This window comes from Canis lupus, chromosome 24 (genome assembly GCF_003254725.2).
Source record: "Canis lupus dingo isolate Sandy chromosome 24, ASM325472v2, whole genome shotgun sequence".
Classification (NCBI taxonomy): domain Eukaryota; kingdom Metazoa; phylum Chordata; class Mammalia; order Carnivora; family Canidae; genus Canis; species Canis lupus.
This window is the reverse complement of record NC_064266.1, coordinates 14,114,020-14,141,858: the sequence shown is the minus strand read 5'-3', so window position 1 is coordinate 14,141,858 and position 27,839 is coordinate 14,114,020. Positions and strand designations below refer to the sequence as shown.

At 38.9% G+C, this 27,839-nt stretch overlaps 1 protein-coding gene across 2 annotated transcripts in view; it reads left to right on the top strand.

Annotated features, from left to right (window-relative positions):
* The window catches only part of PLCB1 (phospholipase C beta 1), a 670,476-nt gene that overhangs the window by 9,327 nt on the left and 633,310 nt on the right, over positions 1 to 27,839 (top strand). For both annotated transcript variants that reach the window (XM_025469336.3, XM_025469337.3), the window contains exon 2: positions 8,594 to 8,671. In XM_025469336.3, coding sequence (XP_025325121.1) covers positions 8,594 to 8,671 — 78 coding nt within the window. The remainder of the gene's footprint in view (positions 1 to 8,593; positions 8,672 to 27,839) is intronic.

Sequence of the window (27,839 nt, the reverse complement as noted above, 5' to 3'; positions counted from 1 at the left end):
TTTATGGAGTATATGCAGAGTCCATTTTTGCCTACATCATGTTACATGGCAACGTAGGAAAGCTTCTTTACTTCTTTGAGGCATACAGGCCAGTGTATATTCTAATCTACAAATGTTCTATATCAGTCATTCAATATAGACACATGGTATATTTAAATATTCAGAAATGTTGTTAGAGGTAATTTTTTCATTGTCTAGTAAGTGACACTTTTGTATCTAGCAAGACTCATTAACTGTGCTTCTCCACCTTCTTCTCTTCCCAACATACTTGCAAAATGTTGTCTTTTGTTGGTTTCCCATTAAGACCAGTCTTGTGGCTTCTTCTGGAAGTCATTGATCTTGGAATCTTTAGTAGGCATGGAGGAAATGTAGATGAAGTTCTTAAGCAAAATGAAGAATGGCTTGAATTCGAGGTAGTGTCCCTGAGAAGCCAGATCTAGATTACCAGCACAGGAAGGTGCATACAGGGAGGTTGATACGCTTGTCTGTCCTACAACTGGACCAAGGCACCTGGCAGACTATGGCTTTGTTATTTATCTCCTTCCCTGGGGCAGAGCATAGGCCTGGCACTCAGTAAGTGCTGAGAGGATGTTTTTGGAATGAAAGAAGTGTCTGATGTGTGTCTGGCTTACAGTGGGTTCACACAGGGGAGGCAGACCTGGAGGTAGTCATATTCTGAAAGACACCTTCATGACGCATTGAGTGTGACATTGGTGGGAAAGCCCTGCCTTACATCCTTCCATTCTATCTGAAATCTCCCAGAGTTCTAAAGGACTCTATAGCCTTCTTAAATAGGGTTTCTTGATGGAGGTTGGAGAAGCAAAATGTTTATTGTCAGTACAGAGCTGACTGCTGTTACAGGACCGATTTCTTGTAAGGTACAAATATGGCTCAAGGTTGAGTGTGTACTCAATTGCAATTTAATATTGGTCGAAAATTATGATGCTTAATGTATTTGCATTCCATATTCTGAATGTTACTGGTGGCTTCTGTTTTCTGAAAAAGATGCTTGCACAACTACTGAGGTATTGCTGTGAAAATTGCCCTTAAGGAAATTCAGACACGTTGGGAGTGACAGAACAAAACACTGATGCTTGTGCAAACATTCTCTTTATTACTCTAATGATTCACTGAGACTTCCTTCCTTCACCACTCCTTATTTAATACCTGGGGCCACCTATATTCTCCCACCTTCCCTCTGTTCCCTGGAAAAGCAGACCTCTCTGTGTTCTGGAGCCCATGTTTCCTGGTTTCTCTGGATCCTGACTTTATTATTACCTCTGCTTTGATAGTATCTGTGAAAGTTTTCCTTCTGCTGAAGCTCCTCCAAAAACATATCAATATGCCTTTTATTTTTAAAATTTTTTAAAAAGATTGTGTTTATTCATGAGAGACACAGAGAGAGTCAGGGACATAGGCAGAGGGAGAAGCAGGCTTCCTGTGGGGAGCCCGATGTGGGACTCGATCTCAGGACCCTGGGGTCATGCCCTGAGCCGAAGGCAGACACTTAACCACTGAGCCACCCAGGCATCTCTCAATATGCCTTTTAGTCATATATATCCCAAGGTAGAATTCAGCACAATGTTTTCCAGTCTTCCTTGTGTAGTCATTACCCCCTTCATCATTTTCCCACCACCACAGAAGTGTTGCTTATACCCACATCTTCCTTTCCTTACATCCCAGCCACTCCTTCTCAGTCCTCCAAAGCCTTGTTCTGCCCTTACCATTGCTTTAGAAATTCTCTTGCCAAGGCTCCTGGCAACCTGCTAGGCGCCAACCCCAAATGATAGTTTGCAGAACCAGTCTTTGCTTCCTTGCTTCTTTTCCTGCCGTATCTTTCCATCCACCCATTCAGCATTCATAATGAAAATATGTATTGATGCCTCTTATAAACTAGATATTTTATTAGTGTTGTGGAGTTATAATGATAAATAGTTTGGTTCCTGCCCTGGTGAAGTTTGTATTTTATTGGGGGGGAGAGAGATGCTAAAGAAATAGGAGCGTAATTACTTCATTATAATGGTGTTAGTAAGTGCTACAGAAAAAGATCTAGAGGTACATGTGAGCATAAGAAATGTGGAAGGGTCCCTGGGAGGCATTCTATTTATGGGAAGACCTGCGTTCTAAGTAGGACTTGGGCCATCAAAAGGAGGGGAGAGTGTGTCAGGCCAATGGAGCAGCACATGGGGGCATTCCAAGGATCAAAGGATGTGTCCTTTGAAGGACAGAGCAGAATAAGCAGATGGGGAGCTTGTGGTTCAGGTAATACTGTCAGGATGGCAAGTGGCCTCCTTAGGCCACTGCAAGGTTTTATCATAAAGTTAATGGGAAGCCATTGAAGCCATGTTTTCAGCCTCAGTATTATTGACATTTGAGGCTAGATAATTCTTTGTTGTAAGGGGCTGGTCTGTGCATTGTAGGACGTTTTGCACCATCCCTGGCTTCTACCCACTAGATGTCAGTAGTAAAAGCCCCAGTTCGACAAACAAAATTATCTCTGGACATTGCAAAATTGCCCCAGTTCAGAACCACTGATTTAAATCTTAGCAACAGATTTTTAAAAGTATTGGGCTAACGCATGTGCATGAGTGTGCCAACACACACACACACACACACACACACACACAAGGCCAGGAAGCATATGAGAAGATGTTCAACGTCATTAGTCATAAGGAAATGCAAATTCAGACTGCAGTGTGATGCCCCTTTATACCCACAAGAGTTATATCTTACTAAAATGGTCTTTTTCCTCATCTGATGTCCCCAGTAAGCCACAGCACCTTGGGTGACTGGGGATCTGGGCTTCTGTTTGAATCTGTACTACAGAGTCCGAAGTAACTTGTGTGGTATTTGAAGAAATATGTTTCCATCTTTTCCCTGTATTCTGTTAAGAGAGATTTTTACACCTGTCGGTAAAATGCACATATTGAAATGGTGCTTCTCTCCATTGTTTTGCATCTTCTCTTCTGGACCTGGTAACAGACCTCCTCTGCTTTCCTTTATTTGAGGGAAATTTCAGACTGGATAGACCTGGGGAAGAAAATTCTCATCAATGCTGATGTATGTAGAAGTTTTACCTCACTGATCCTAAGCCAATACCTTAACGTCTTTTATTATTTTATTTTTAATTTTTATTTTTTTGCATAGTTAGGACTGCATTGCCAATGTTTGAAGGGATCACATCTGCTTTTCTGTGACCCTTAGAATTCTTTTTTCCCTGTTTATACAACTGCAACGTATATATTTCCCATCTTTGGCTCTTCTTTTTCCTGATGCAGGTCTTGGGCAATCCCTATGGAACATTGCTTGTTATTTTTCCTTGTTGACTCTGTAATACTGATTAATTTAGACCTGCATGTCTTTATTCATATGTATTCTCTTGTAACAGCATAAAATCAGAGTCATGTGGAGTTAGGATCGTGGTCAATGTTGGTCAATAGACTTTCTGATAATGGCACGGAGGAATATGCCGTGGGTCTGTGGACTGGTCCTTGACGTTAGCCTTAAGGTTTAGGGTTATTCTTTGAACTAGTTTGCTAGGGCTGCCGTTACAAAGTACCACAGGGAGGCTTAAACAATAGAATTGGATTTTCTCACAGTTTTGGAGGCTAGAAATCCAAGATCAAGGTGTTGGCAGAACTGGTTCCCTCCTCGTGAGGGAAACATCTGTTTAGGCCCGGACTGTTGGATGGCCAACTTTTCCCTGTGTCTCTGCATCATCTCCTCTCTGTATGTTTCTGTGTCCAAACTTTCTCTTCTATAAGAACTCCAGCCTTATCGGATTTGGGCTCACCCTCGTGACTTCCTTTGAACGTAATAGCCTCCATAGAGAGTCCAGATATGGTGATGGTTATTTTGAAGCACTAGGGTTGGGACTTCAACATATATATTTTTTGTGGGGGGCACAGTTCACCCCACAACATACCTCGACCTGGCTGGCAAAGTCTGTTGCTTAGAGGGGGCAACATGATGGCTCTATTTATTTATTTGAAGAATTGACACTTAGAAAAGCAACTAGATTTATTTTGTACTACGTAGATGTTAAAAGTGGATGGTAGCTGCATGTATGGAAAAACCCCAAAACTTGCTAGATGGAATTATCTGGCCAAGTTCGTTTTGTGAAAAACATCTCCCTGCTAATGAGAAACCTTATTTCTCCATAGTTTTAGAGCTGCACTCCCCAGTAGAAATAAAATGTAAGCCACTTAGGAATTTAAAATTTTCTAGTAGCCCTATTAAAAACAGCTAAAAGGAAACAGATGGAATTAATTCTAACAAGATAGTTTATTTAACCCACTATATTTATTTCAATATAGAATCTGTATTAACAATTATTATTATTGTTTTTAAAGATTTTGCTTATTTATCTGAAAGAGGAGGAGAGAGAGAGTGTGCCCTTGAGAGTGGGGGATGGATAGAGGGAGAGGGAGAAGCAGGCTCCCGCTGAGCAGAGAGCCTGATGCCGGGTTTGATCCCAGCACCCTGAGATCATGACTTGAGCCTAAGGCAGACACTTCATGGACTAAGCCACCTAGGCACCCCTCAATATTAACAATTATTAATGAGCTATTTTATATTCTTGTTTTCATTCCTTGTCTTTGAAATCAGACAGCACATCTCAGTTGAACTAGCCACATTGGTAAGTGTTTAGTCACCACAGATGGCTAGTAAGTCCATCTTGGACTTCAGGCACAGAGCATGGATTCTCAAGTGGGGGCAGTCACCTCCAAAAAAGTGAAAATGGTCTTAAGAGACAAAAAAATCTTTTTTTTAAAATTTTGTATAAAACACAGATACACATACAACATATACATCCTAGGAATACCTGTGATACAATTTCTTTGAGGATGATTAGAAAAATAAATGCCTAAAAGGGCTCCTTAGTGGGACAATAATAAAAAAGAAAATAAATTGCAAAGCAGAAGCTTCTTATATCATTATATCAGTCTCACTGTGGATCTATTGATGAGATAGGGATGTGAGTAAAACAGTTTCTATAAAATAAAGAGAAGTAAATGGAAATTTACCTCACATCATCTACTGTTACTTAAGACAAGTATGTTTATCAGTGTTCTCTTTTCCAAGGCAGATGTTTATTGGGTAAAAAAAAAAAAACCTGTAAAACCTGTTAACTTGAAATAAGCAAGTTAAAGTTGAATTCCTAGAGGCAATGTACTTACAAGACACAGTTTTGTCTACATTTTAAGCTCGCTGGTACTCCTTGGGCCTTTACATCACTGTGTCTTGACCCAAAGCTCACCCATTGTAGGCCAGTGTAGTGGATCTCAAAGTGTGGTCCCAGAACCAGCAGCAGCAGCACTGAGGACTTATTAGAAATGCATGTTTTCAGACTCCAGCCCAAACCTATTGAATGAAAAACTCTGGGGAAGGGGCTCAGCAATCTGTGTTTTAACAAGCCTTTTTAGTAAAATCTCATGCACCCAGAAGTTTGAAAGCCACCATCTTAAATAGAATACATGTCTTAAGGATATTGATGGAGAGAAACAAATAACAGATTCCCTGAGAGTTGTCTCCATTTTTCTGCAGTAAAATGCAGCAAGAGTTACAGTCTCTGCAGTTTCCTTGGAAATGAAGGATGACCATATATTTCAAACTTCAAACTAGAGCATATGTTCTGACAATTAAGAATACTTGTGATCTGGGTGGAGTGGCTACTTTGGTACAGGGAGAATATAGACACTTGCAGCTATGTGGGAGGTGGGAAGAAAGCAGGTGGAATTGAAAATGGATATTCATGTATTTCTGGGTCAAATCCTTCCTTGGATGGCAAGAATGCCAAGTTCCAGCTGATCTTGGAATGTTAGAGGTGATTATGGAGGAAGCAGGCAGGTAGCCGAGATAAATGATCATTTAACAGAAGGACCGTGGCTGGAAGATTGGGGTCAAGAAAATATTTAACAAAGGAGCTATATTTTTGAAGGAAGAGAAGGAATTAGCTAGAAATACTAGAAATAGCAGTATCGGAAGCAAATGAGGCAGCCTAATACAGTGTTCTAAAATATAAATTTGAGCAGGTTTACTATGCTGATTTTAAATATTTGATTGTCTGGGATCCTTGCAGTGACTTGTCACCAAGATTCCGATTAGAATCTTGTCAGATGCTCTTGTCAGACACTCTGATAAGAAAAGGAACTGATCTGCAAATGATATGTTAAAACTACAGGTTAATTCCAGATTCACCGGAAGTGGGGATGTGTGCTGCATGCAGCCTGTCAGAAAGTTTCATTTTGCCTGATTTTAGATGATGGTGGGTGATAAAACAGACCTGAAAACATTGCTATGATTTATTGCAAATATTGCTATGAACTTTTTTGCATATAATCTCATTGAAGCAGCTTAAACTATTTTAAAAATTGTTCTTTCACTCTCATATTAAATTTGTTTTCAAATCTTTTTTTTTTTTTGCATTTAGAAGTAATTTTGAGATTTTAAATTCCAGCCGAAGTTCTGTGCAGCAGCACAATCCTTGTAAAATATATTTTCCAAACTGCACGTTAAAAATAAATCTTAAGAACATCAAGATAAAACAGAATGGCAATGGCAGTACTTCAAAAACTTATACACAGGACTGCGATATGATCCAGCTATTTCACGTCTGGATATAAAACAGTTGAAAGCAGGGACTCAGATATTTGTGAATCTATGTTCATAGCAGCATTATTCCCAATAGCCAAAAGGTGGAAACAACCCAAAGGTCCGTTGACAGATGGGTGGATAAACAAAATATGATATGAGCATACAATAGAATATTATTCAGCCTTACAAAGGAAGGAAATTCTGACATCTGGTACAACATGGATGACCCTTTAGCACATGATGCCAGGCACAAAATAAATCAGTCACAAAAGGATAAATATTGTACGATTCTGTTTATATGAGGTACTAAGACTAGTTGAATTAATAGAGACAAAATAGGTGGTAATTGCCAGGGGCTAAGAAGGAGGGAATAGGGAGTTGGTGTTTAATGATTGGGGTATTTCAGGTGGGAATACGAAAAAGTTCTGGAAATGGTTGGTGGTAACGGCTGCACAGCAATGTGAATATACTTAATGCTACTGAACTTACAGGTACATTTTATATTATAGGTATTAAGCATGAAAAGAAAAGAATACCAGGGTAAACTTTCATTTGCTATTTTAATAAGTCAGGTTTTAAAATTTTTTAAAAATTTTTTAAAGCATTCTACCTTTATTTCTTATTTTTTTAAAGATTTTATTTATTTATTCATGAGAGACACAGAGAGAGAGAGAGAGAGAGAGAGAGAGAGAGAGAGAGAGAGGCAGAGACACAGACAGAGGGAGAAGCAGACTCTATGCAGGGAGCCTGATGTGGGACTTGATCCGGGAACTCCAGGATCACACCCTGGGCCGAAGGCAAGCACTAAACCGCTGAGCCATCCAGGGATCCCCAATAAGTCAGTTTTTAAGCATAATCCACTAACAGTAAATGATTTTATGAGCCAAGCATTTGGTCCAAGTACTTTACCCAAATTATCCTCTTTAATTCTCATAGACACCCTCTGAGGTAGATGTTATTATTACCTTGTTGTGGTTTTTGTTGTTTCCAGATGTAGCTGTGTAAGATGAGACACCCAGAGGGACAGACATCCCCAAGGGGATGGCCTTCAGAACCGAGCTTTACAATAAGATTTAACCACATTGACTAAAACCATTGATCCGCTCTTCCCATCAGGAACACAGTCTTCAATTCCAAAATTATTTCTGGAAGTTTTAATTTTCATTATAAGCCTTTTTGATCAGATGGAGGATATGCCATACCTTGGTTAAAAAGTGTATGAAAAAGTTGAAATAAACTGGTAATTTATGTCTCTTTTAAAAATGTGATTCCTACAAAGGCCCAAGTATTTCAGTATAAAAATCCATATCCAGTGACATGTGTTTTCTTGTGCAGATGGTATGCCTTTCTGAAAATTGCCAAAAGAAAAGAACACATATTTTAGAAATGTTTAATATTATAATTACAGTGCATGCCGTTTTTGCTTTATAAAGTGCATGCTTTAAACTCTGAAGACTATTTGTGATGTTTTATCTTATGAAATTTAAATTTGCGACAATTTTGTGTATATCTTTCTGAAAATGTAGACTGTGAACTTATTTACTGTTACCTTGGAAACAACAATGCCCAAATACTGTGTTTACTCTCTAGTACAATTAAAGATCATTTTATAGCGCAAATGTAATTTAAAATATTACCTTCAAGCATGGATTTTAATTAATTCTACTTATATAAAATATGTAATGGTGTTTAATGTTGAAATTATTTGGACAACTAGATATAGCTTTTTAATAGAAAACATGTCAATTCGTCTTAATAAATATATGCATCACTGGGCTTTTCCTTTACAAGAATGCACAGATATTCTAATTATTAGTAAAGAAGTTTAGTTATGTAATTAATAATACTGTGAAGTTAGGATATTTTTTTGAAACTTTTACTAATAACCGATTACCTTGGAGAAACTCTTAGCAATTATTACTTGTTAAGCAACTCCTGGGTTGGACTTTCTACAGTGATATATGCTGATATTTGTGTTTTTTTCTTATACTTCTAGGACTCCACTATTGTGACTCCAATTATTTTGAGGACTGACCCTCAGGGATTTTTCTTTTACTGGACAGATCAAAATAAGGTAAAAAGTGAGATATGTCTTTCTTACATTTCCTAGTTGGTTACTGATTTGCCAAGTGTTTGAGTTACCTATATAAGTATATCCATTTCATTGATGACTCTGTAATTTATTTAAAGATTCTACTTAGGATCTCTAAAGTGGAAATGTCTTAGGATTTTCCAAGAATTCTAGTCTGAAGTATTAGATATGCTAAATCCTAGAACAATTGGGTTTTTTTTTTTTTTTTTTCAGGACAAGAACTTGGAAATGTGAATTACATTTGTTCTAGAAGAAAATTAGGCAGTGTTAGGAACTGAAGCCCCCCTTCAACTCTACTAATAAAGAATAAAGAAAATGAGAAAAAAATCACTTTTGACCCAAATGACTCTAAGTTTGACTTTCTTTTCTCTTCCTTCCCCCCTTCATTTCTTATTAAGGGTTGTCCCAGCCTCAGGGGGGATTTTGGTCATGATCACTTGTTCACATTAGAAAAATGAAGAATAAGATCCCTTTAGCTTATATCTTCAGTTTTTCAGGAATTTTTTTTCATATGAGCTTTCTGTCTACCATATCATGAATTTAGGATCTCATTTACTCTGAAACCAATTTAGATGATTCCATATTAAATTATTGAGACGTAGAATGTCTGCAGATCACAAGAATTATTTGGAGTTTAATGGGCAGAAAAAAATATTCATAGAACATAGTTATTATTTCAAGAGACAATGCCATGGTTCTGTATTTGAACCTGTAAGGCCACGGAACATAGAATATTTTGGCCCTGTAAATTCTGTTAGATGAAGAGATGGGTAAGCTTTATTGAGTGTGCTAAATACATATTAAAACCAATAAAATACCTGGTACCACATAGTGAAGGGCTGTTAGTCTTTTCACATCTCTGAGCTAGGTCCCTATAGCCAAAGTTATTGGAATTTGTTGGCTTTTCCTTCTGCCCTGGGGCAACCTTCACTTCACCTGTGAGCAGTGGTCTTAGAACTGACCCTTTGCAATGGCACGTTTGAGGTCAGGGTGGAGTCTGGGGGAAACTCTCAGGGTGTTGGACAGTAATACTGGCTCCCACAGCCAGTCCTGGACATGCCTGTTTACACTCATCCAAAAGGTCAATTTTAACTGTGTAGCCCTGGAGTTACTTTCTGAATATGGGTACGCTGGAATCATCTCTGGCCGTAGATGCAAGGCTAAACCATAGACTCCAAGCTCATATCAAAAAAAAATATATTTGGGTAAGATTTCCTACTTAATGTTCATGTTTATTGCTGGGTGTGTTAATCACTTTGGCTTTGACATTCTGTTTGGTTTCCTGCTGTTATGTATAAAACAATGGCTTGAAAGAGTTTTTTTTTTTTTTTCTCCTCCTAAAGACTATTTTTAGAACTGCTGAAGCTATATTCATGAAAGATATATTTATAATGCCTACGGCATTTTTAAAGGTTGAGTATTTGTACAAGGGACTAAACTGTCAGTTTGATTTTTCAGCTTGTAAATCAAGCTTTTATAAAAGCAACAGAAGGTATTTTGGGGTTTTTAAATAATTCATGGCAACTCTGTTAAGCTCCCTTCTAAGACCAATCATAAATATTTCTTTGCTTGAGAAAGAGAAAGGGTTTATGACCGAAGGTTTTTTGATGCATCTCCATTGTTATGCGAACCCAGGATTTTGACAGATGCCTATTTCAGATGTAGGACAATTTTTTTCAATTTTTTTTTTTACAACAACCATTTTCTCTTGGTTGTAATGCTGTTTATGACCAATTGAAACAAGTCAGTTGGTAGCAATTCCTTTTATCTCTATTATTTTTCCTCTCATGGATATTAATATTATGCTTCTGCTAAGAGATAGTAAAATTCATTTCTGACTTTTTAAATACCGAAGTCATCCCTCAGTCATATATATATCAGAGTTTGGAGGTTTATTCTCTAGTTAATGATCATATATCAGTAAACAAAAGATTGGAGGATTTAAGGGAAAAAAATTAAACTTTCCATGCTTCCAAGTTTGTCATTTTCTTCTGGCTTTAAGCCCGGTGTCAGAGCCAGAAGGAGTGATACATCCACTTCTAGGAGATGGACGGGTGTAAGTGATATATTAGAGGAAATGTATGCTAGAAGATGATGCTCTCAAATGAGGGATGGCAAGCCAAGCTTTTAGTCCATGTTTTTGCATAAGATCATTTGATGGTACCCGGCCGAGTGGTGCAATCATGATGTTACTTAGAGGCCCACTTTCTTTAAAATCTTTTTCTAACAACAACTTTTAGTGATGTGAATCTAGCACATGTATTATAGAGATTGTGTCTCAGAAAAAAAAAATTACTTCTAAGTTTATTCATTGATTTTACATACTGTGTTTTCCATTGGTTTGGATGCTTGCATTGGTATTTATGGTAATGTGCCTCTCGTCTACCTTTGGGCTTCTTCCCACCTTGCTTGTCCTTTGTCCATGAGGCCTATGCCAGAGCGACGCCTAGTCTGCTCAGAGGCGAGATGAGTGCCTTTAAGAAGCTCTTCGTAAAGAAGCTCTTGTAACAAGATCTTTCTTTTTATAGTACTGGAGGAAAATTCTCACATTTTATACAATGCCTTAGGTCCTCTCTCCTGTAGCGGCTATGTGATACTATATTACATGATACATTATACCATGCTGTACATTATACTATAGACTAGAGCCATTGATTTTGAGCCTTTCATTGATTTCACCCTTTATAGACAATGACATGCTCCCTTCCTCTAACTCCCCCTTTGATTTTTCATCACAGAAATGATAGGTGGCAAAGAAGACAGGCAGCATAGGAGGTAGATTTAGGAATTAAAACCTGGAGCTAGTAGCAAGTAATTTTTAGATAGGAAACATGTGCCTTGGTGAAACACTGAAAGAATATTTGGGGGTGGTGGAAGCAGGTAAATATGAACATGATCTTAAGGGAGAAATGTTCATACTTTGTATCAGCTTTGATCTTATTTTAATCATTTTCTTCTTTACCATTGGCTCTGTACATCTTAGTGACTATAAGTGGCAACAAGAAGTTTCTGAATAGGACTGTTTTAAGCACAGTGGTTTTTCTTATGTCGGCGTATATTATGTGAAGAGGATGAACTTATTTGTAATCATGGATGAGAAGGGGCTCCTGCATCTCCTGAGTCTTTAAGAGGTTGCCAGCATTAGTTTCTGACTTTTCTTTGGTCCCCCTTTGGGACCAGGAGCAACACAGGAAGTGTCAGCCATGAAAACCAGTAGCTACAAGAAGAATCTGTATCACCATTTTGGAGGAGAAGCCAAAAAGAAAAAAAAAAGATGTCCATGTTAAAGAGCTAATACAAACCTATCCTGCTAGAAGATGAAACAAAGTAGACCTTTGCCTTGCAACTTGATGCTCTGCTTCTGTGCCAAGGTTGGTGTAAAAATAAAACTAGTTACTACTAGTTCAGATCCAAGAAGTTGAGTGTAGCTCAGCAGACTCTTCCTTGTATCCTTAAAGGAGGAGCTTGGAGGGAGATGGGAGGGAAGCACATAATTACATTAAATTGAAAAGGAATAGCAGGGAGAATATACATTTTAAATGAAGGACTCCTACTACTTTCTCTCTCTTTTTTTTTTTTGTTACAGATTTTATTTTTTAAAAAAGATTTTATTTATTTATTTGAGAGAGAGAGAGAGAGACAAGAGATAGCAACAGAGATAGCGAGAGAGAACCTGAGCAGGGAGGAGAGGGAGAAGCCCGCTCCCTACTCAGCTCTATCCCAGAGCCCTGGAATCACGACCTGAGCCAAAGGCAGACACTTAACTGACTGAGCCCCTCAGGCGCCCCAGATTTTATTTATTTTTAATTTTGTGACCAATATACAAATATGTTCTTCACATAAGAGAGTAAAGAAGCATAAATGTCCTTAACCCCTCTCCATTTCTGACCCCGGTCTTAGTCTTCCCTCCAGAGTCAACCACTGGTGACAGCTTCATGGTGTCTTTCCAGGTCTCCTTTGAAGGAATCTTACATGCATAAGTGTGGAAATATTTCATTTTGTTTTGCTTATGTCTGTTAGTATCCTAAATGCCATCATATTATCTTTATTGTCCTGTGAACTTGTGTTTTACTTTATAATTTGTCTTAGAGAATTTTTCATGTAAGTACATGTGTATCTACCTAATACTTTTAAATTTCTGTGTCATATCCCGTTGAATGGATGGCTAAGTTTTATTTAATGTAATTTCTCATTGATGGACTGTTTGATGTTTGTTTCTAATTTGGGGCCACAGGAAACAATCCTGTAATATAGAGTAATGCTCAGGCTGTGTATCTTGCTCTGAGTATATGGGTCAGGGGTTCCCTGAGGTAAATTCTCAGAACTACAATTGCTGCTTGAAGGCTATACATATCCTAAATTTTAGTTAATAGTTGCATCATTTTATAACCCTGCCAGTCCTGTGTGAGAGGAACTGTTTCCTCAAGCCTCACGAACACTATTAAGAAACATTTTATTTTTGCCAATCTGATGCAACTGCTGTATTTCTGTTTTAAGTTGCCAATGTCTGATTTGCTGGTGAGCTGTGCATAGTTTTATACATTTATGCACTGTTCCTGTTTTCTCTTACATGAATCTTCTATCCCTTGTCTTGTGTTGAGAGTTTTCTATGTATTCTAAATGTTAATCCTTTAGCTGTTATAGATGTTGCAAATACTTTCTTCCTGTTTGTGGTTTGTCTTTGGATTTCTTAACTTTTAACTTATGCATGGCAAAAGATGACTTGCCATTTTCAATTTTAATGTATTCACATTTCATTCTTTTTTTTTTTGGCTTTTTGCTTTACTGAAGGACTTTCTTCTTCCTCATCCTTACAGCCATCACTATTGTTAATTTAATTTCTGATCTTAGTCAGTTCCAGCTGCTCTAATAAAATGCTACAGATTGAGTAGCTTATAAACAATGAAAATTTATTTCTCACAGTTCTGGAGGCTGGAGACCAAGGTCAGGGCCTTCTTCCAGGCTGCATACTTCTCTTTGTATCCTCACATAGTGGAAGGGGCTAGGGAGATCTTTCGAGCTTCTTATAAAGGCACTAAGCATATCCTTGAGGACTCTGCTCTCAAAACCTAAGTACCTCCTAAAAGACCCCACCTCCTAATCCCATCTTTGGGCATTAGGTTCTCAACATATGAATTTGGGACAGGGGGTGGGGACAACACAAACATTCAGACCATAGCAATCATGTAATACGTTTTGAGGACAGTGTGAGGTGGAGCTCTTAATTTAATTTCCTTTAGTGGGTAGCCCCATGTGTTGGTGGTTTCCTGTTCCTTCTGGTTGGAGCCAGCTATGATGGCGCCCTTTCTGCTGTAGCTTTCTTGTAGCTCAGGGTGTGGAGGGTTTGGGAGGTGGGAGTTGAGGAGTCAGGTTGACCCGAGTTGATGGTTCTGTTGTACAGTGAGTACGGACACCTCCACCACCACTGTGGCCTGTAGACCTGCTCCTATGGTTTAATGCCTGGGGGCTTCTGGGATACCATTTCTCACTTCATTTTTTCCCCATTTATCTTCTTTTATACTTTCTGATTTAATAAGTACAACCTGCATTCTGTTTACCCATGACCCTAGTTCATAGACATAAATTTATACCTGCATATTGAGTCATTTTGAGGGACTTAGGATAGGAATGATTGGCTTTACCATCTGCTCCATCTGCCAATTTCTTCTGGTATGTGATTTGCATGAGATGCCATTTGGGATTCTTGTATGGAGTGATGATTAAGTTTCTATTAAAGGCAAATATAGACTGTCTTCTCTTATGGTAATCTTAAATTTCTATACAGAGTTCAAAAGCAAAGTTAAAAATTAAATGTTTACATGAGTTCTGATGACATTTTTTCAGCATGGGAGTCCAGAGTTCACAAATATTATAAATGATGAATTATAGATCTCCACATGAAACTCTAGGAATATCCTGTTAAAAACTTAGTTTGGCCTCCATAAAGAACCACCAGGCACTGCACATTTCATCAGTCATCATCTCGCAATGGTGTTTCTTCTTTGGGGTACACTTTTCTAGAATATTTCGGAAACATTAATTTTGACCTTTCTTGTGTATGGTAAATGAGGTAGGATACTCAATAGTCTAGTGAGTGCAATGATGTGGTTATGAATTTAAAAAGACGAACTCTATTCATTTTTATTTGGTAACTTTTCCCTAAGCCTGAAACAATAACTGGAATTACCTTAGGTAGAAAACAACAAAATGAATGTGAGGATTGCTTCCTGAGGGCTGGGATCATTCTTTGGCCTGGAGTGGTACACTAATCATTGCTAACAAACCAGCAGCATCTAGGGACTGAATTCTTTCACCATTATTGAAGAAATTGATAGAGTAGGTATAAGCCTGAAGTCTATATCCAAGTCCTTACTACTCTAGAAGCCACAAGTTGGCCCCTAGTGGACAGCATTTGTATTCTTTTGCTTTTTCTGGTCACAAGTGCTCACTTTGCCACCCAGATGCTGCCTGAAGACTCTGGGAATTAACAACCACTCCAATCCAAGGAGTTTGATAGGTAAATACCACGATTCCCTCACCTCTTGGGTGGGATAACTCAAAGGTGCAAACTTTATATTTTTTCCCCAGCATTTCTTGGTGGGATTAAAGTCCATTTATCCACAGTGGTAAATGGCATGCAATCACACCCCTTATGTCCTTCCTTTTCTTCCTGTCTCAATTCCTCACTCCTGATGTGTCCTGGAACCACCTCTAAAATAAGCCAATTTTACTAGAATCCGTCTCTAGGAACTGCTTAATATAGATGCTTAATGCTTGACGTCTTAATATAGATGCCCCCTAATTAAGGGCATTAAAAGGATTTCTTAGTAAGAGGCACTGGAAACTATTAGATGAATACTTGTGTTTGAAGCCAAGCAGTTTTCTTAAAACAGCCATAATTTGGGAGGCTGGAAGCCAGTTAAGAAAACCAGCTCTGAAGTCAGACAGATGTGGGTCTGAGCTCTTGCTCTACCTTGTATTTAATGAGTGACCTTGGTGCATCTCTTCACAATCTAAGCCTGGGATTTCTTCGTCTGCAAGATGGGGTATTACTTTCTTAGTATTGTTGTTAAATGCATTATGTGTGTGCCTAACACAATGCCTGGCCCTTTATGAACTTTTGATTCTTTGAGGGGACTTTTCTTTTATTTTTAATTATTTTAAAAAATAATTATTTTAGCTTTAAAATGCTCAGTTTTATTGAGGTATAATTATTAGTTAATAATTTATTGGCAAAATTGTAGGGTATATATATATTGTGAAAGGACCCCCCATGGAATTAATGCATCCATCACTCAGATTTATTTATTTTTTTTAGTTTGTGTGAAAACATTTAAGTCCTATTCTCTTAGCACATTTCAATGACTTACTACAGCGTTTTCAACTATAGTCACCATATTTTATGTTAAATCCTCAGATCTTATGAATCTTTGAGCTGAAAGTTTATATACCCTTTAACCTCCACCCCTCTTACCCCCACTCCACTCAGGCCCTAGTATCCACTTTTGTAGTGTTTCTATGAGTTCCGAGTTTGACTTTTTTTTTTTTTTTAAACTATACTACGTATGAGTGATATCATGCAGCATTTGTCTTTCCTTGGCTTAATTTCACTTAGTGTAGCACCCTCAAGGTCATTTGTGGTGGCTTTTTTTTTATTGGGATATAATAAACAATTAGTCTCTGATTAAGCAATTAGTCTCTCTAACTAATTATTTAGGGCCACAAATGTGCTGTTTTGAAAGCCAAGTGACCATCTATTTATGTATATTTTTTAAATATATAAATTTTTCTCCTTCAAGGAAATAGTGACTTTTCTGTTTATTTTATTTTTTAAGATTTGTTTATTTATTCATGAAAGACAGAGAGAGAGACAGGCAGAGACCAGGCAGAGTGAGAAGCAGGCTCCCTGCAGGGAGCCCGACATGGGACTCGATCCCAGATCCTGGGATCACACCCTGAGCTGAAGGCAGACACTCAACCACTGAGCCACCCAGGCGTCCCTTGTTTTCTGTTTAGACTCAGCTGTGAACTTTTGATCTAAAGCATTGAAGCATAGGTCTGTTTGGGCACACAATATGTTTATTTATGCATTTCATAATGTTTTGGGAACATAGCCATAGAAGGCAAAAGAAGGGGTTTATTGTTTAAGAGAATTTTCCTTTGAGGATAGTTCCCTAATAAATACTCCATCATAGGTGAAAGTTTTTTGGGCTTTTGGGATTCTGAAGCATCCTATGGAATAAGCTTTAAGATGATTTAAAAGTCTTGGGTAAGAGAATAAGGAATTATACACAAGGAGAATTGGACTCCACCATGATTGTGTCTTTTTTCCTAAGATAAATAATTTTAGGATTTTCACAGCTATATCAGCATCAGGTAGCTCCTCCTCCTCCCTACTGATCAGATCCTTAAGAGATTAAACTTGTAGTGTTTTCAAGTATAATTTAGGTAGTCATTGGTCTGTTCGATTGCTGAGGAATGAATCTCTTCATCAAACCCACTTCTAGATTCAGCTCCACTGATTTTTTTTAAATATCACATGAACATTTAAATATCACATGAACATATTTTTAAAAGATTTTTAACTTATTTATTCATAGAGATGCAGAGAGAGAGAGAGGCAGAGACACAGGCAGAGGGAGAAGCAGGCTCCATGCAGAAAGCCTGACATGGGACTTGATCCAGGGTCTCCAGGATCATGCCCTGGGCTGCAGACGGTGCTAAACCTCTGCGCCACCGGGGCTGCCTAGCTCCACTGATTTTCAACACTACCTTCTTTTCGTTGCTTTGAGCCCCAAAACTTTTTTCCTCAATTAACTGTATGTAACTAGTGCATGATAGCCAAATGCTATGATTGCTTAGGTTATGTCAACACAACATAAGAAGAAATGTTATTATGATTAATTCTTCTTGGAGTTTATGTTTCATGGATTTTTAGCAGAATTTCTAACTGAAGTGTAACCTCTTCAAATGTTTTCTAAAATCAGGCTGATTACTATGAAATAGTATCACTGCAGTTTCTTTGGGATTGTTTGCAGGTTGTAAGTGCGTTGATATGACTTTCATGTCACCTTCACCACACTGCATCATACCAGTAACAGCAGCAATGCTCATTTGAATACATTGTGGTCAGAGTTGAGAAATCTAAAACACCCTGGCTTTAATTCAAAACATTTTACTTTTAATATAATTTAAACATTGTGCCTCAGTTTTATGAGTTGCTTATATTTAGTTCTCCCCAGTCTTGTAAGGAAAAATTAAATTAGGTGCTTTCCATGCTCGGAAGCTATTATGATGAGATATTTGTACCATTTGATACCAAAATTAGTTTGGGACACTGGATTGGAAGAATGTGTGGAAGAAATACATTTGGTACATTGTTCATAATTTTATTTCCTGTTATGTGGAAAACGTGTTTGCGTTTGATATGAATAAGAGTTCCCAGATACTGGTTTTGCTCCTTGGTTTGAATTACAGATGGTGTAGAGAGAGTGAGTATTTTTTATTGCTCTCTGGTTCCTTTTCTTGCCAATCGAAGATGGTTTGATCCTGTGGGATGGGGTCCTTGTCAAGGTTTTTCTGTATTTAATCAGCAACACAAGTCTTTTTTTCTCCCCCTTCTGGTAAAATAAATTTAGATGGGCAGTTGAGTCATTTAAGAACTTACTACAATAACAATAGACTAAAATAAAGAATATAGTTAGTTATTCCCCCTCCCATTTTTCCCTATTTTATCATCATGTTTTTTGTTTAATTTAAAAAGGGAAAAACACTAACATTGAACAATCATTTTATTAGGAAGTTGGTGTTCAAATATTATGAATGAGTTTTTTTTAATATCCACTAATCCAGTTTGCACATACCTTTTAATTATTGTTGTTATTATTATGGCTACCATTGTCACCAATAATAGCAAACGTGTATGTGATGTTCTCCACAAGCCACTGTTCTAATACACAAATATGTACACAAATACACTCAATCTTTTCCCAAGGCCTGTGGGATAGTGCTATTAATTATCTCCATTTATAGGTGCGGACATTGGCATGCACTTAACAGAGGTTAAGTAATGACCTCTGGTCACAGGATTGGTTACTAGTAGAGGCAGGATTAGAACCTACGTATAGTCTGGTTGTATGCCCTGGCTCTTAATCATTTGACTTTTAAAGAACCTATTTAATGTGTAAAGTTAATTTTTTCAATGTGTAAAGTTAGTTTTTCCTATGAGATATTTTAAAAAAGATTTTATTCATCCATCCATGAGAGACACACACAGAGAGAAGGAGGTTCCTGCAGGAAGCCTAATGCAGGACTTGATCTCAGGACCCGGAGATCACAATTTGAGCCAAAGGCAGACGTTCAACCACCGAGCCACCCAGGTTCCCCTAGTTTTTATTATGAGATTTGTTGCAAGAAGAGGCAAACAGTATGTAATGATTCTCAGCTTGGGCTGCACATTGAAATCACGTGGGCAGCTTCAATAATGCCAATTCGTGGGCCCTAGTCCCAGAGAATCTGACTTAATTGCTCTGGGGGTGTGGTCAGGACATTGGATTTTTTTTTGGAAAGCTCTTCATTTGATTCTAATGTGCAGCCAAGGTGAACACTGATAGAAAGCAAGCTGACATCACAAATTAAGTCAGTAAACTTCCTGAGAGGATGTGTTCACTCTACCTTTCCTGTCCGTGGCCTAATTTTCAGTCAGAAGTAATACTCAGCTTGAGAACCCAGAGGCCCTACAAGATTTTGAATTATTTGTCCACAATTGAATACTATTCCCTATACTGCACTTAGGAAGGCAGGAAATTACTAGCATTTTTTAGAAAGATTCTTAGTACCCAAGATTGAATCAAAATAGATTTTTTTAATATTCAGTTGATTAAAATTCATTCTATTTTACATTCTCTGAATGTTCCAGGTATGAGCTATTTGTTTTACCTTTACCAAACATGTCCTCAGCATTGAAGCCCTGCTGATGAATCTTTATGTTTATGTTTTTCTAGACTCTCTATTAGACTGAGTTGCTGTTTGAATTCTCTATTTAATTAAATTCTCTACACTCTTGAATAGGCAAATGTGGTTATAAAAATAGTTTTATGTAATTATGTCATTTTGTAACTTAAATTTGTATTATGGATACAAAAACAGATATCATGTCGTTAAATTATAACATCAGGTCATTTCTTATTAATTTGTAGGAATCTTCTTTTATTGACACATAAACCCACCAGGGAAACCAGAGAGAGCCAGATCATATGCAGGTGTTATAGGAAGTGTGTGATTTAATCACCTCTACATAATACGTTTGAAAGTGGTAAAATTCATGTGTCTCCCAATAGAATTTTTGGTTTTCAATTCTGTCTTTTATAGGGAACATGGATTGTGATGAGAATGATTTTGCATGAGATTTCTCTTTGGCATGTGCAAAACTCCCCACTTACTTAGGCACCGCGGTCTGGAAATTGTATTGTGGCATGGCAGACTGCACCTGTTTGAAGTGAATGCCTCCATAAAAAGTTTTATGGGGCAGAACTAGTTGCTATGCTAAGAAACTAACAACTGTGCTGGTATACATAATGGATTCTATTTTTAGGTGAACATTTGTTCCTATAGCATGGCATCATTATGCAAGAGGGCAGCAGTTTCAGCACCGTATTGTGAATATTGAATTATCCAAATACCAGAAAGGGTGCCACTTTAGACTATGTTGGGAAGTTTTCATATATTTTAGTCCTGTGACATATTTCATTACTAGAGGGGAAAAAATGAAAAACAAAACCCACCAAACAAAGTAAAAGTAAATGAAATACTAGAGCAAGTTCAGGATTTCTGGTGTTTGTAGATTGAGTTCTTCTAGCAGTTGACCCTAAGACAAGGATTCAAGTTCAAGTAGTTTATCTGGAAGGTGACCACCCCCCCCACCCCCCCCCCGCCCAAAAGAGGCAGGGCAGTAGGGGAGTGAGACAGGCAAAGGAAGGCTGCCAATAAAGGGTGAATTATCAGATAGTTTATACTCTGGGGGTCTGAAGGTCCATACCACTGAGGAACTCTGGGAGACAGTGCAGAACATACCTTAGAATTGTCCCAGTTGAGGAGCTGTGGGATTTATTCACCAATTTCCACCTGTTAGTGACTGAAGGCGTCTCTCCTCTGGGTTCTTAGGGCCTTAACATTTCTGCCACCCCCTTTTGATCGCCAAGGGGCTTCAGACCAGTGGACCCTAGGCTTCAAGAAAGCCCTTAGACATAGTTATAGTTGGAAGTTGTCACTTGACATGCATGGGAACACATGGGCATTTCCAGCAGCAGCTCCTCTGAAGGCTTTAATTTTCAGCAGGTCAGACATTACAAATCTCTATCACAGCATACAAACTGGAGGTTAAACCCATTCACAGATCTGGTTTAGCTTGCATAAGTTATTAAAAATGTAAACATGAAAGGCCAGCATTTAAAAATCTGGGGAGTTCATAAACAGACCTGGATTTCTCATCTGAAGGCATGGCAGCAATGGCTGACACACTCCCCATGGCCACACTTGGGTGGAGCAGAGAGGGGGCTGCCTGCTTTAAGTAGCCTGTGGTGGTATCCACTCAGCCACAGTCCCCACCAGGCCAGCCTATTTGTTTATATTACCCCTTAGGCTCGTTTAGACTTTTGAGTGTAAATATAAGACTTCTACGGTAACATTCTTTCCCGGAAACTTCAATAAGCCAACGATTACAAAGTTTCATGTAGAGTGAAGTTAATTCCGTCACAGTGGGCCTATTGGAGTGCTGTAGCATGAAGACTGAATTGTACAGTGGAAAAATGGCTGAAGGTCAGCATACCCAGGCTCTGCTCATAACTGCCATAATCAAAGCAATTGATGCTTCAAGTCCATTTCTTCTCTGTGAAATATGGATCTAAAGTGTGCAAGCCCTGAGGTTGCTCTCAGCTTTAAAAGGCTATTATTCCAAAGTGACTTTCACGTGGCATTGTCCTAGGTAAGATTTATAAATATGACTCCTCAGCAAAGGTTTTCACATTGATTTGGGCCATTAATCTCTTGGAAATAAAAATGGTGGGCTCCGGGACACCAGGCAGAAAGTCTTGCCTTTGTGGAATGGATGGGATTCACTTCATCCCCAGCTCAAGGCAGTGTGGGCTCGGACTGGTTTAGCCAATCAGTATAACCCACTATTCCCTCACTGTAGAACTGTATTGTCCAATACAGGAGCCTCTAGACACATATTGCTGTTTACATTTAAATTTTAATTCATTAAAATAAAATAAGCAGTTTCTCAGTGGACACTAGCCATATTTTGAGAGCTCAATGGCTACCTATAAACAGGTACAGTTAGGGGTTTCCATCATTGTAGAAAGTTATGTCTTTTTAAAAATGTATTTATTTATTTATTTAACATTTTTTTTTAAATTTAAATTCAATTTGCCAACATTTAGTATAACACCCAGTGCTCATCCCATCAAGTGCCCTCCTCATTGCCCATCACTCAGTTACCCCAACCCCCGCCCACCTCCCCTTCCACAGTCCTTTGTTTCCCAGAGTTAGGAGTCTTTCATGGTTTGTCTCTTTCTCTAATTTTTCCTACTCAGTTCCCCTCCTTTTCCTTATAATCCCTCACGTATGAGTGAAACCATATGATGATTGTGCTTCTCTGATTGACTTATTTCACTCTATAGAGTTCTGGTAGAGGTCAGACTGCACAGATTGCCTCCAGAATGGTCTATTCAGAACCAGTCCAAAGTAAGAGAAAGTTTCCTTGAACTTGTAGGGAAAGAACTTTCCTCTCTTTTGCTGGATCGTGCGATGCATGTAGGTAGACCTGAATTTGTTATTTATATAGTTTGGTTATCACCTTGGGAGCCTAAAGGGTAAGCTGACCCTGCAGGGAACAAGTCAGTGAAGAACCAAATCCTTCTGATGTCATCTGAGATGCAAGTTCAGGCCATTTCTATTTCATAAGCTGATCAATACCTTCATTGTCTAAGCCAGTTTAAGATGGCCCATTGTCTTTTTGCAGTCAAGATTGCTAACTGATACATTGATTATTCATTCTTTTAAAGGAAAGCAGGGACTCAGGTATCTAAGATCCAGCTGCATCTGCTCATAAACATGAAAGAGAAGTAAGAGAAGAGAGAGAACTTGTGAAATTTTTATATGCCCAGTGTCTACAATCCCCTACGTAAGACAATATTGTTAGTTGTTTCTTATATTTTTCTAAGTTGGACTTTCACTATCAGGGATAGTTTTAATGGATTCTAGCTATCATTAGGGAATTGTATGTTTGAGAAACATGGGGAAATGGAAAATTAGTGCAGAAAATAGAAGTTTGTGACAACTAACAGTCTCAATTGTACGAGGAGGATTTCTAGGGAAGGAAAGTAGAACTTATTGATAATTGCTGTGTTGTAGACATCAGGCCAACATGCCTTGTGTCGACTGTCTTATTAATTAATCACCTGGTTTATTTTCCTTCTTTTGCTTTTGGGAAACCGAGACTATAGCTAGAGTCGTTCTTTCTTGGAAAGCTGTCTCTAACCCTCCCAGTCTAGAATGGACTCTCTTCTTCTGTGCTCCTAGACTACCTTATGCTTTCCTTCACATTAGCCCTTTTAATGCTGTGTTAATTTTGTCTGACTGATTTTACTTATGCGATAGAAGATGGAGTCTTTGAATTCAAGAACTTTAATCTGATTTTTTTTTTTTTTGCATTTCTAGTATCCTGCTACTATACAGTACTTGCTTCATCATTGTTGGTCAAATTAAAGATTTATAAAGGTGGTGCGACATGCCTAAGGTTTTGGCCACTAAATGGTGAATTCCAGGTCTATCAGGTTCCAAAGCTAATGACTTGTCCTACTGTTACCTATTCACTAAAACCTTCTCCTTGTTTAGGTCTCCAGCTGCCTCCCTTCTAATAGTTTATGTGACCTCCTACCTCCTGGAGGAAAGAGGAAACCCTGGAGGACATCTCTACCTCCTTCCTGCCATCAACTCCCGAGGACTGCCTTGGTTTTCATCTACATCTCTCCTCCTGTTTCCCTCCTCCCTCCCTCTCGAGCTCTGGATCCTGACTTCTCAGTGATTCAACACTAACATTAATCCCTTCTCTTTCAGGACGCCTGGGTGGCTCAGTGGTTGAACTAATGCCTTTGGCTAAGGGTGTGATCCCAGAGTCCTGGGATCAAGTCCCATGTTGGGCTCCCTGCGTGGAGCCTGCTTCTCCCTTTGCCTGTGTCTCTGCTTCTCTCTCTCTCTCTCTCTCCCACTTTCTCTATCTCTCATGAATAAATAAATAAATCTTTTAAAAAAGTCCCTCTCTTTCTTGTGTTGTCAAGATTTCCCTTTACGGTCAATATTAAACATGACAGGTCTCTCCCCTCTTCAAAGAAAACCATATACCCTCTCTTGACCCTAACTGGCTGCTTTCCTTTCTTTCTCCTTTTCATTCAGAGAGAACACCTTTAAAGACTTCACCGATACTCTCTGCATCTGTTCTCTGTTTTCCCCTTTCCCTGGCTCATCAGTCTGTATCAGCCTGGATCCTATCCCCATTACTCCTTCAAACTTTTTTCTAAAGCCCCCAGTGACCTTCATATTGTAAAATGTATTGGCCATTTTAGTTTTCTTTGTGCTTGATCTTTTATTAGATTTTATATTTTGATGGCCCAATTTTCTTGACTTCCTTGCTCCATACTTTTTCCCACCTCCCTGACCACTTAGGTTCCTTTGCTGGCTCTGACTCGCAGTCCTCCACTCAGCCAGACTCTCATCTGCATTTAGAGCTGCATTTACCACCTGCACACAGTGGCCCCGTTCTATCACACCATCCAACATTCAGCCCCCCGGATCCCTGACACACCATTCTAAGATTGGCTTCATTCTCTTCCTTCCTACACCCCTGACCTAGTCCTTCTGCCTTATGAAAGACACCCCCCTGTGTAGGGTTGCACAGCCTGAACCCTGGAAGTCTTTCTTAATACTTCCTTCTTCACTTTCCCTTCAAGTTCTCGGCCCTTTACTCTCTGTGCTCCAGCCACACCAACCACACTGGCCTTCCTCCATTTCCTCAGACGTGGCATATTCCTTTCTGCATGAAGTCTTCCCAATATTTGCCCTCTATCAGGAGTATGTGTTGTCTCCTTATGTGTTACTCTTTCCCCTGCTTCACCATACTTCTCAACTGTACTGAAATATTTTATTCTTAATTATGTAATGTCTAGACCCCCTATTAGGATGTTGTCTCAATGAGAGAAGAGTCCAAAGTTGTCCTGGTTAATGTTTAATGACTGACTGTCCTGGTGGGAAAACCAATTTGTGGCATTGCTGATTTCCATGGTTTAAATATTCCTGCTATGTCTGATTTCAGGCTATCAATATATCTTCACCGAACGCAGATTTGGGGAGAGAAGAACACAAGTTGCTCTCATGAGCTTAGAAGAAAGCTCCAGCACACAACTAGGGCATGTCTGTCTTCTTCAATGCTGAATTCTCATGACTGGGAGTGATGCTGAGCACATGGAAAATAACAGCAACGTTGGAGGGTTAAATGTTCTTATTTCATCATAGAAATGTAGTGATAAAAATATGCTAATATCTTAAACAAACAAACAAAAATGCCATAAAATCCTTCATCTTAGAATTGGACCAGGCTTGGGACACCTGGGTAGCTTAGCGGTTATGCGTCTGCCTTTGGCTCAGGGCATGATCCTGGGGTCCTGGAATCGAGTCTCACCTTGGGTTCCCTGCAGGGAACCTGTTTCTCTCTCTGCCTGTGTCTCTGCCTCTCTCTCTGTGTCTCTCATGAAAATAAAAAAAAATTAAAAAAAAAAAAGAATTGGACTAGGACTTAAATATTATTATGGCCAATCCCTTCATTTTTGTCTCCTATAATTGAGGGTCGGCAAATGGGATCTGCCATAGCCACACAGCTTCCGGTAGAAGAGCCCAAGTTAAAATGCACATCTCTTAATTACCAACCAACACTCATTCCACTATATCACATTGTCATTTCAAAAAAAAAATCATTTAAAAAATACTAGTGATTTAATTCAAGTGGTGTTGTTATACAGTGGTATAGTTGAACATATCATAAATAAATATACAAAAGAAAAGACAACATTTGCTCATTCTTTAGCAAGTTTTAAGTTGTGTGTGGAAAGGGACTTTCCCTGTATCATGTTTCACTTTTACTTATGTGTTGGAGTTATTTATAGAAGAAATATATTAGGCAACTTTTGCTGTGTAGCAAACCACCTCAAAACTTAGTGCCTGAAAACAACAGCTATTTATTTAGATCATCGCTGTATGGGCTGATAAATTGGTGTGTGCTCACGTGATCATTTTTCTGGCTGCCCACCCCCCCCCCCCCCCAGCATCTGCAGTTGGCCCTGGGGTCGTTGTACGGCTCTGTTGATCAGGGGCTGCCCTCTCCTGTGTGAGGCTAGGCTGACTTGAATCTGGCCCATCTCCTCGTTCTCCCACAGGCTAGCCCAGCTCGGTGGATTGGCAAAGTTCTGAGAGAGGACGGAAGTTGCCAGGCCTTAGAATCAAAATGGCCATATTGGCACTCCTGCCATATTTTATATGCCAAATCAAATCATTCATGGGGTGGGGAAATGGATGCCAATTCTTAATAACAAAGTCTGCAAAGTCACATTGCAAAGGGGCATGGATATGCATAAGGGAATGATTTGTAGTTGCTTTTGCAATTAAATACAGAAAAGGGATTGTTTCCTCAAACTATAGAAGGTTCTGTCTCTAATAGTGAAGTGTCTCCATGGGGCAGAACTGACCAATGTCTTCCTCACCCTCCCGAAGTATCCAGGCAATGCTAAATATCTTAGCCAGGCAACTGTGTTAATTATGGAACACAGCACATGAGATGGGGTGGGGGAGTCCTCTCTCCAGACCCTCAACTTTAGGGTCCTTGATGTTCTGAGAGGAAAAGATCCTTTGTGAGGTGTTGGGGACAGTAGAGTCACATTCTGATCCAGGATGCACTTGGGCAGCACCCTCTTAGCAACTGCCTTTCCAACAAAAAAGTGTTTTCGCAGGTGTTGAGGATGAGGCTGGCTGGCTTACGGCACTTGCAACTCTTCCTCTAGGCTAGAGTTTGCTGGTGTCACTCTCTCACTTTGTGTGTGTGTGTGTGTGTGTGTGTGTGTTTTCCTTTTTCTCTTCTTAAATACTTTTGCAGTGATTTTTCTATGCCTGATATAGTCTATTTTTTTCTTTTTCTTCTTCTTTTTTTTTTTAAAGTAGTCCTATGTTGAGAACATGGAAATAATTCAAAATCTGTAAGAACATGGCAAAAGTGGAAATTAAAACTCGGAATTCTTCACTGTAGGAAAATGATCATGGGGAACTTTCCATAGTAGAGAGGTGGAAATCACTGAAACTTTCTTCTAGTCTGGGCCATAGTGTGCATTTTTCTGGGATGAGAAACACATGGGTTTGACCGAGGGAGTGTTCCGTAGGTTTTGTCAATGAAGCATGGGAATGGATCAGTCCTTACTCTGAGCTCATCTTTTTTTAAGCTGAGTGTGCTCTGGGAAGATGCAGGCATCAGCGTATTTATATCCGACTGCGCCAACAGAGCATGCAGTGAGAGGAAAGGAAGGCCCTTATCTGGTGAATGTATATTGGGTGGGGAGTCACTGAGGTTAAAATATTCAGTGCATTGCCATCTCTTACTTTGTAGAATTAGTGTGTGACCTCCATAATTGTTCTTTTGTGAGACATTCTGTGTATGATCATGGACTCTGATCTCCGACTCCCGGAGTCTGGAACCTGGTTTGAACACTGTGTCTCTCAGGAGGTCACGTAAACACCCTGAGCTTTTGTTCCTTCTGCTAACTGGGGATAATACATCTCCTTAATAAGAATCTTGTGGGCATCAAATGAGATCACATATATGAAACACTTGGCGCAGCTGAGATAGTGAGTGCTCCATGCCTGCTAGCTATTTTTCATAGCATTTGGCAAATTTAAATGCTTATATATTGTGTGAATTGTTGAACTATGAGAGGTGTTCAGGTACTTCCAGTTCATGTTTTAAAAATCTTTCTGTACCCAATTTGATTGAAAAGTTGGGATGCCCAAGGAATGCTAGTGTCTCAGGTTGCAGATGCATTTCTGAGTTAAGTAT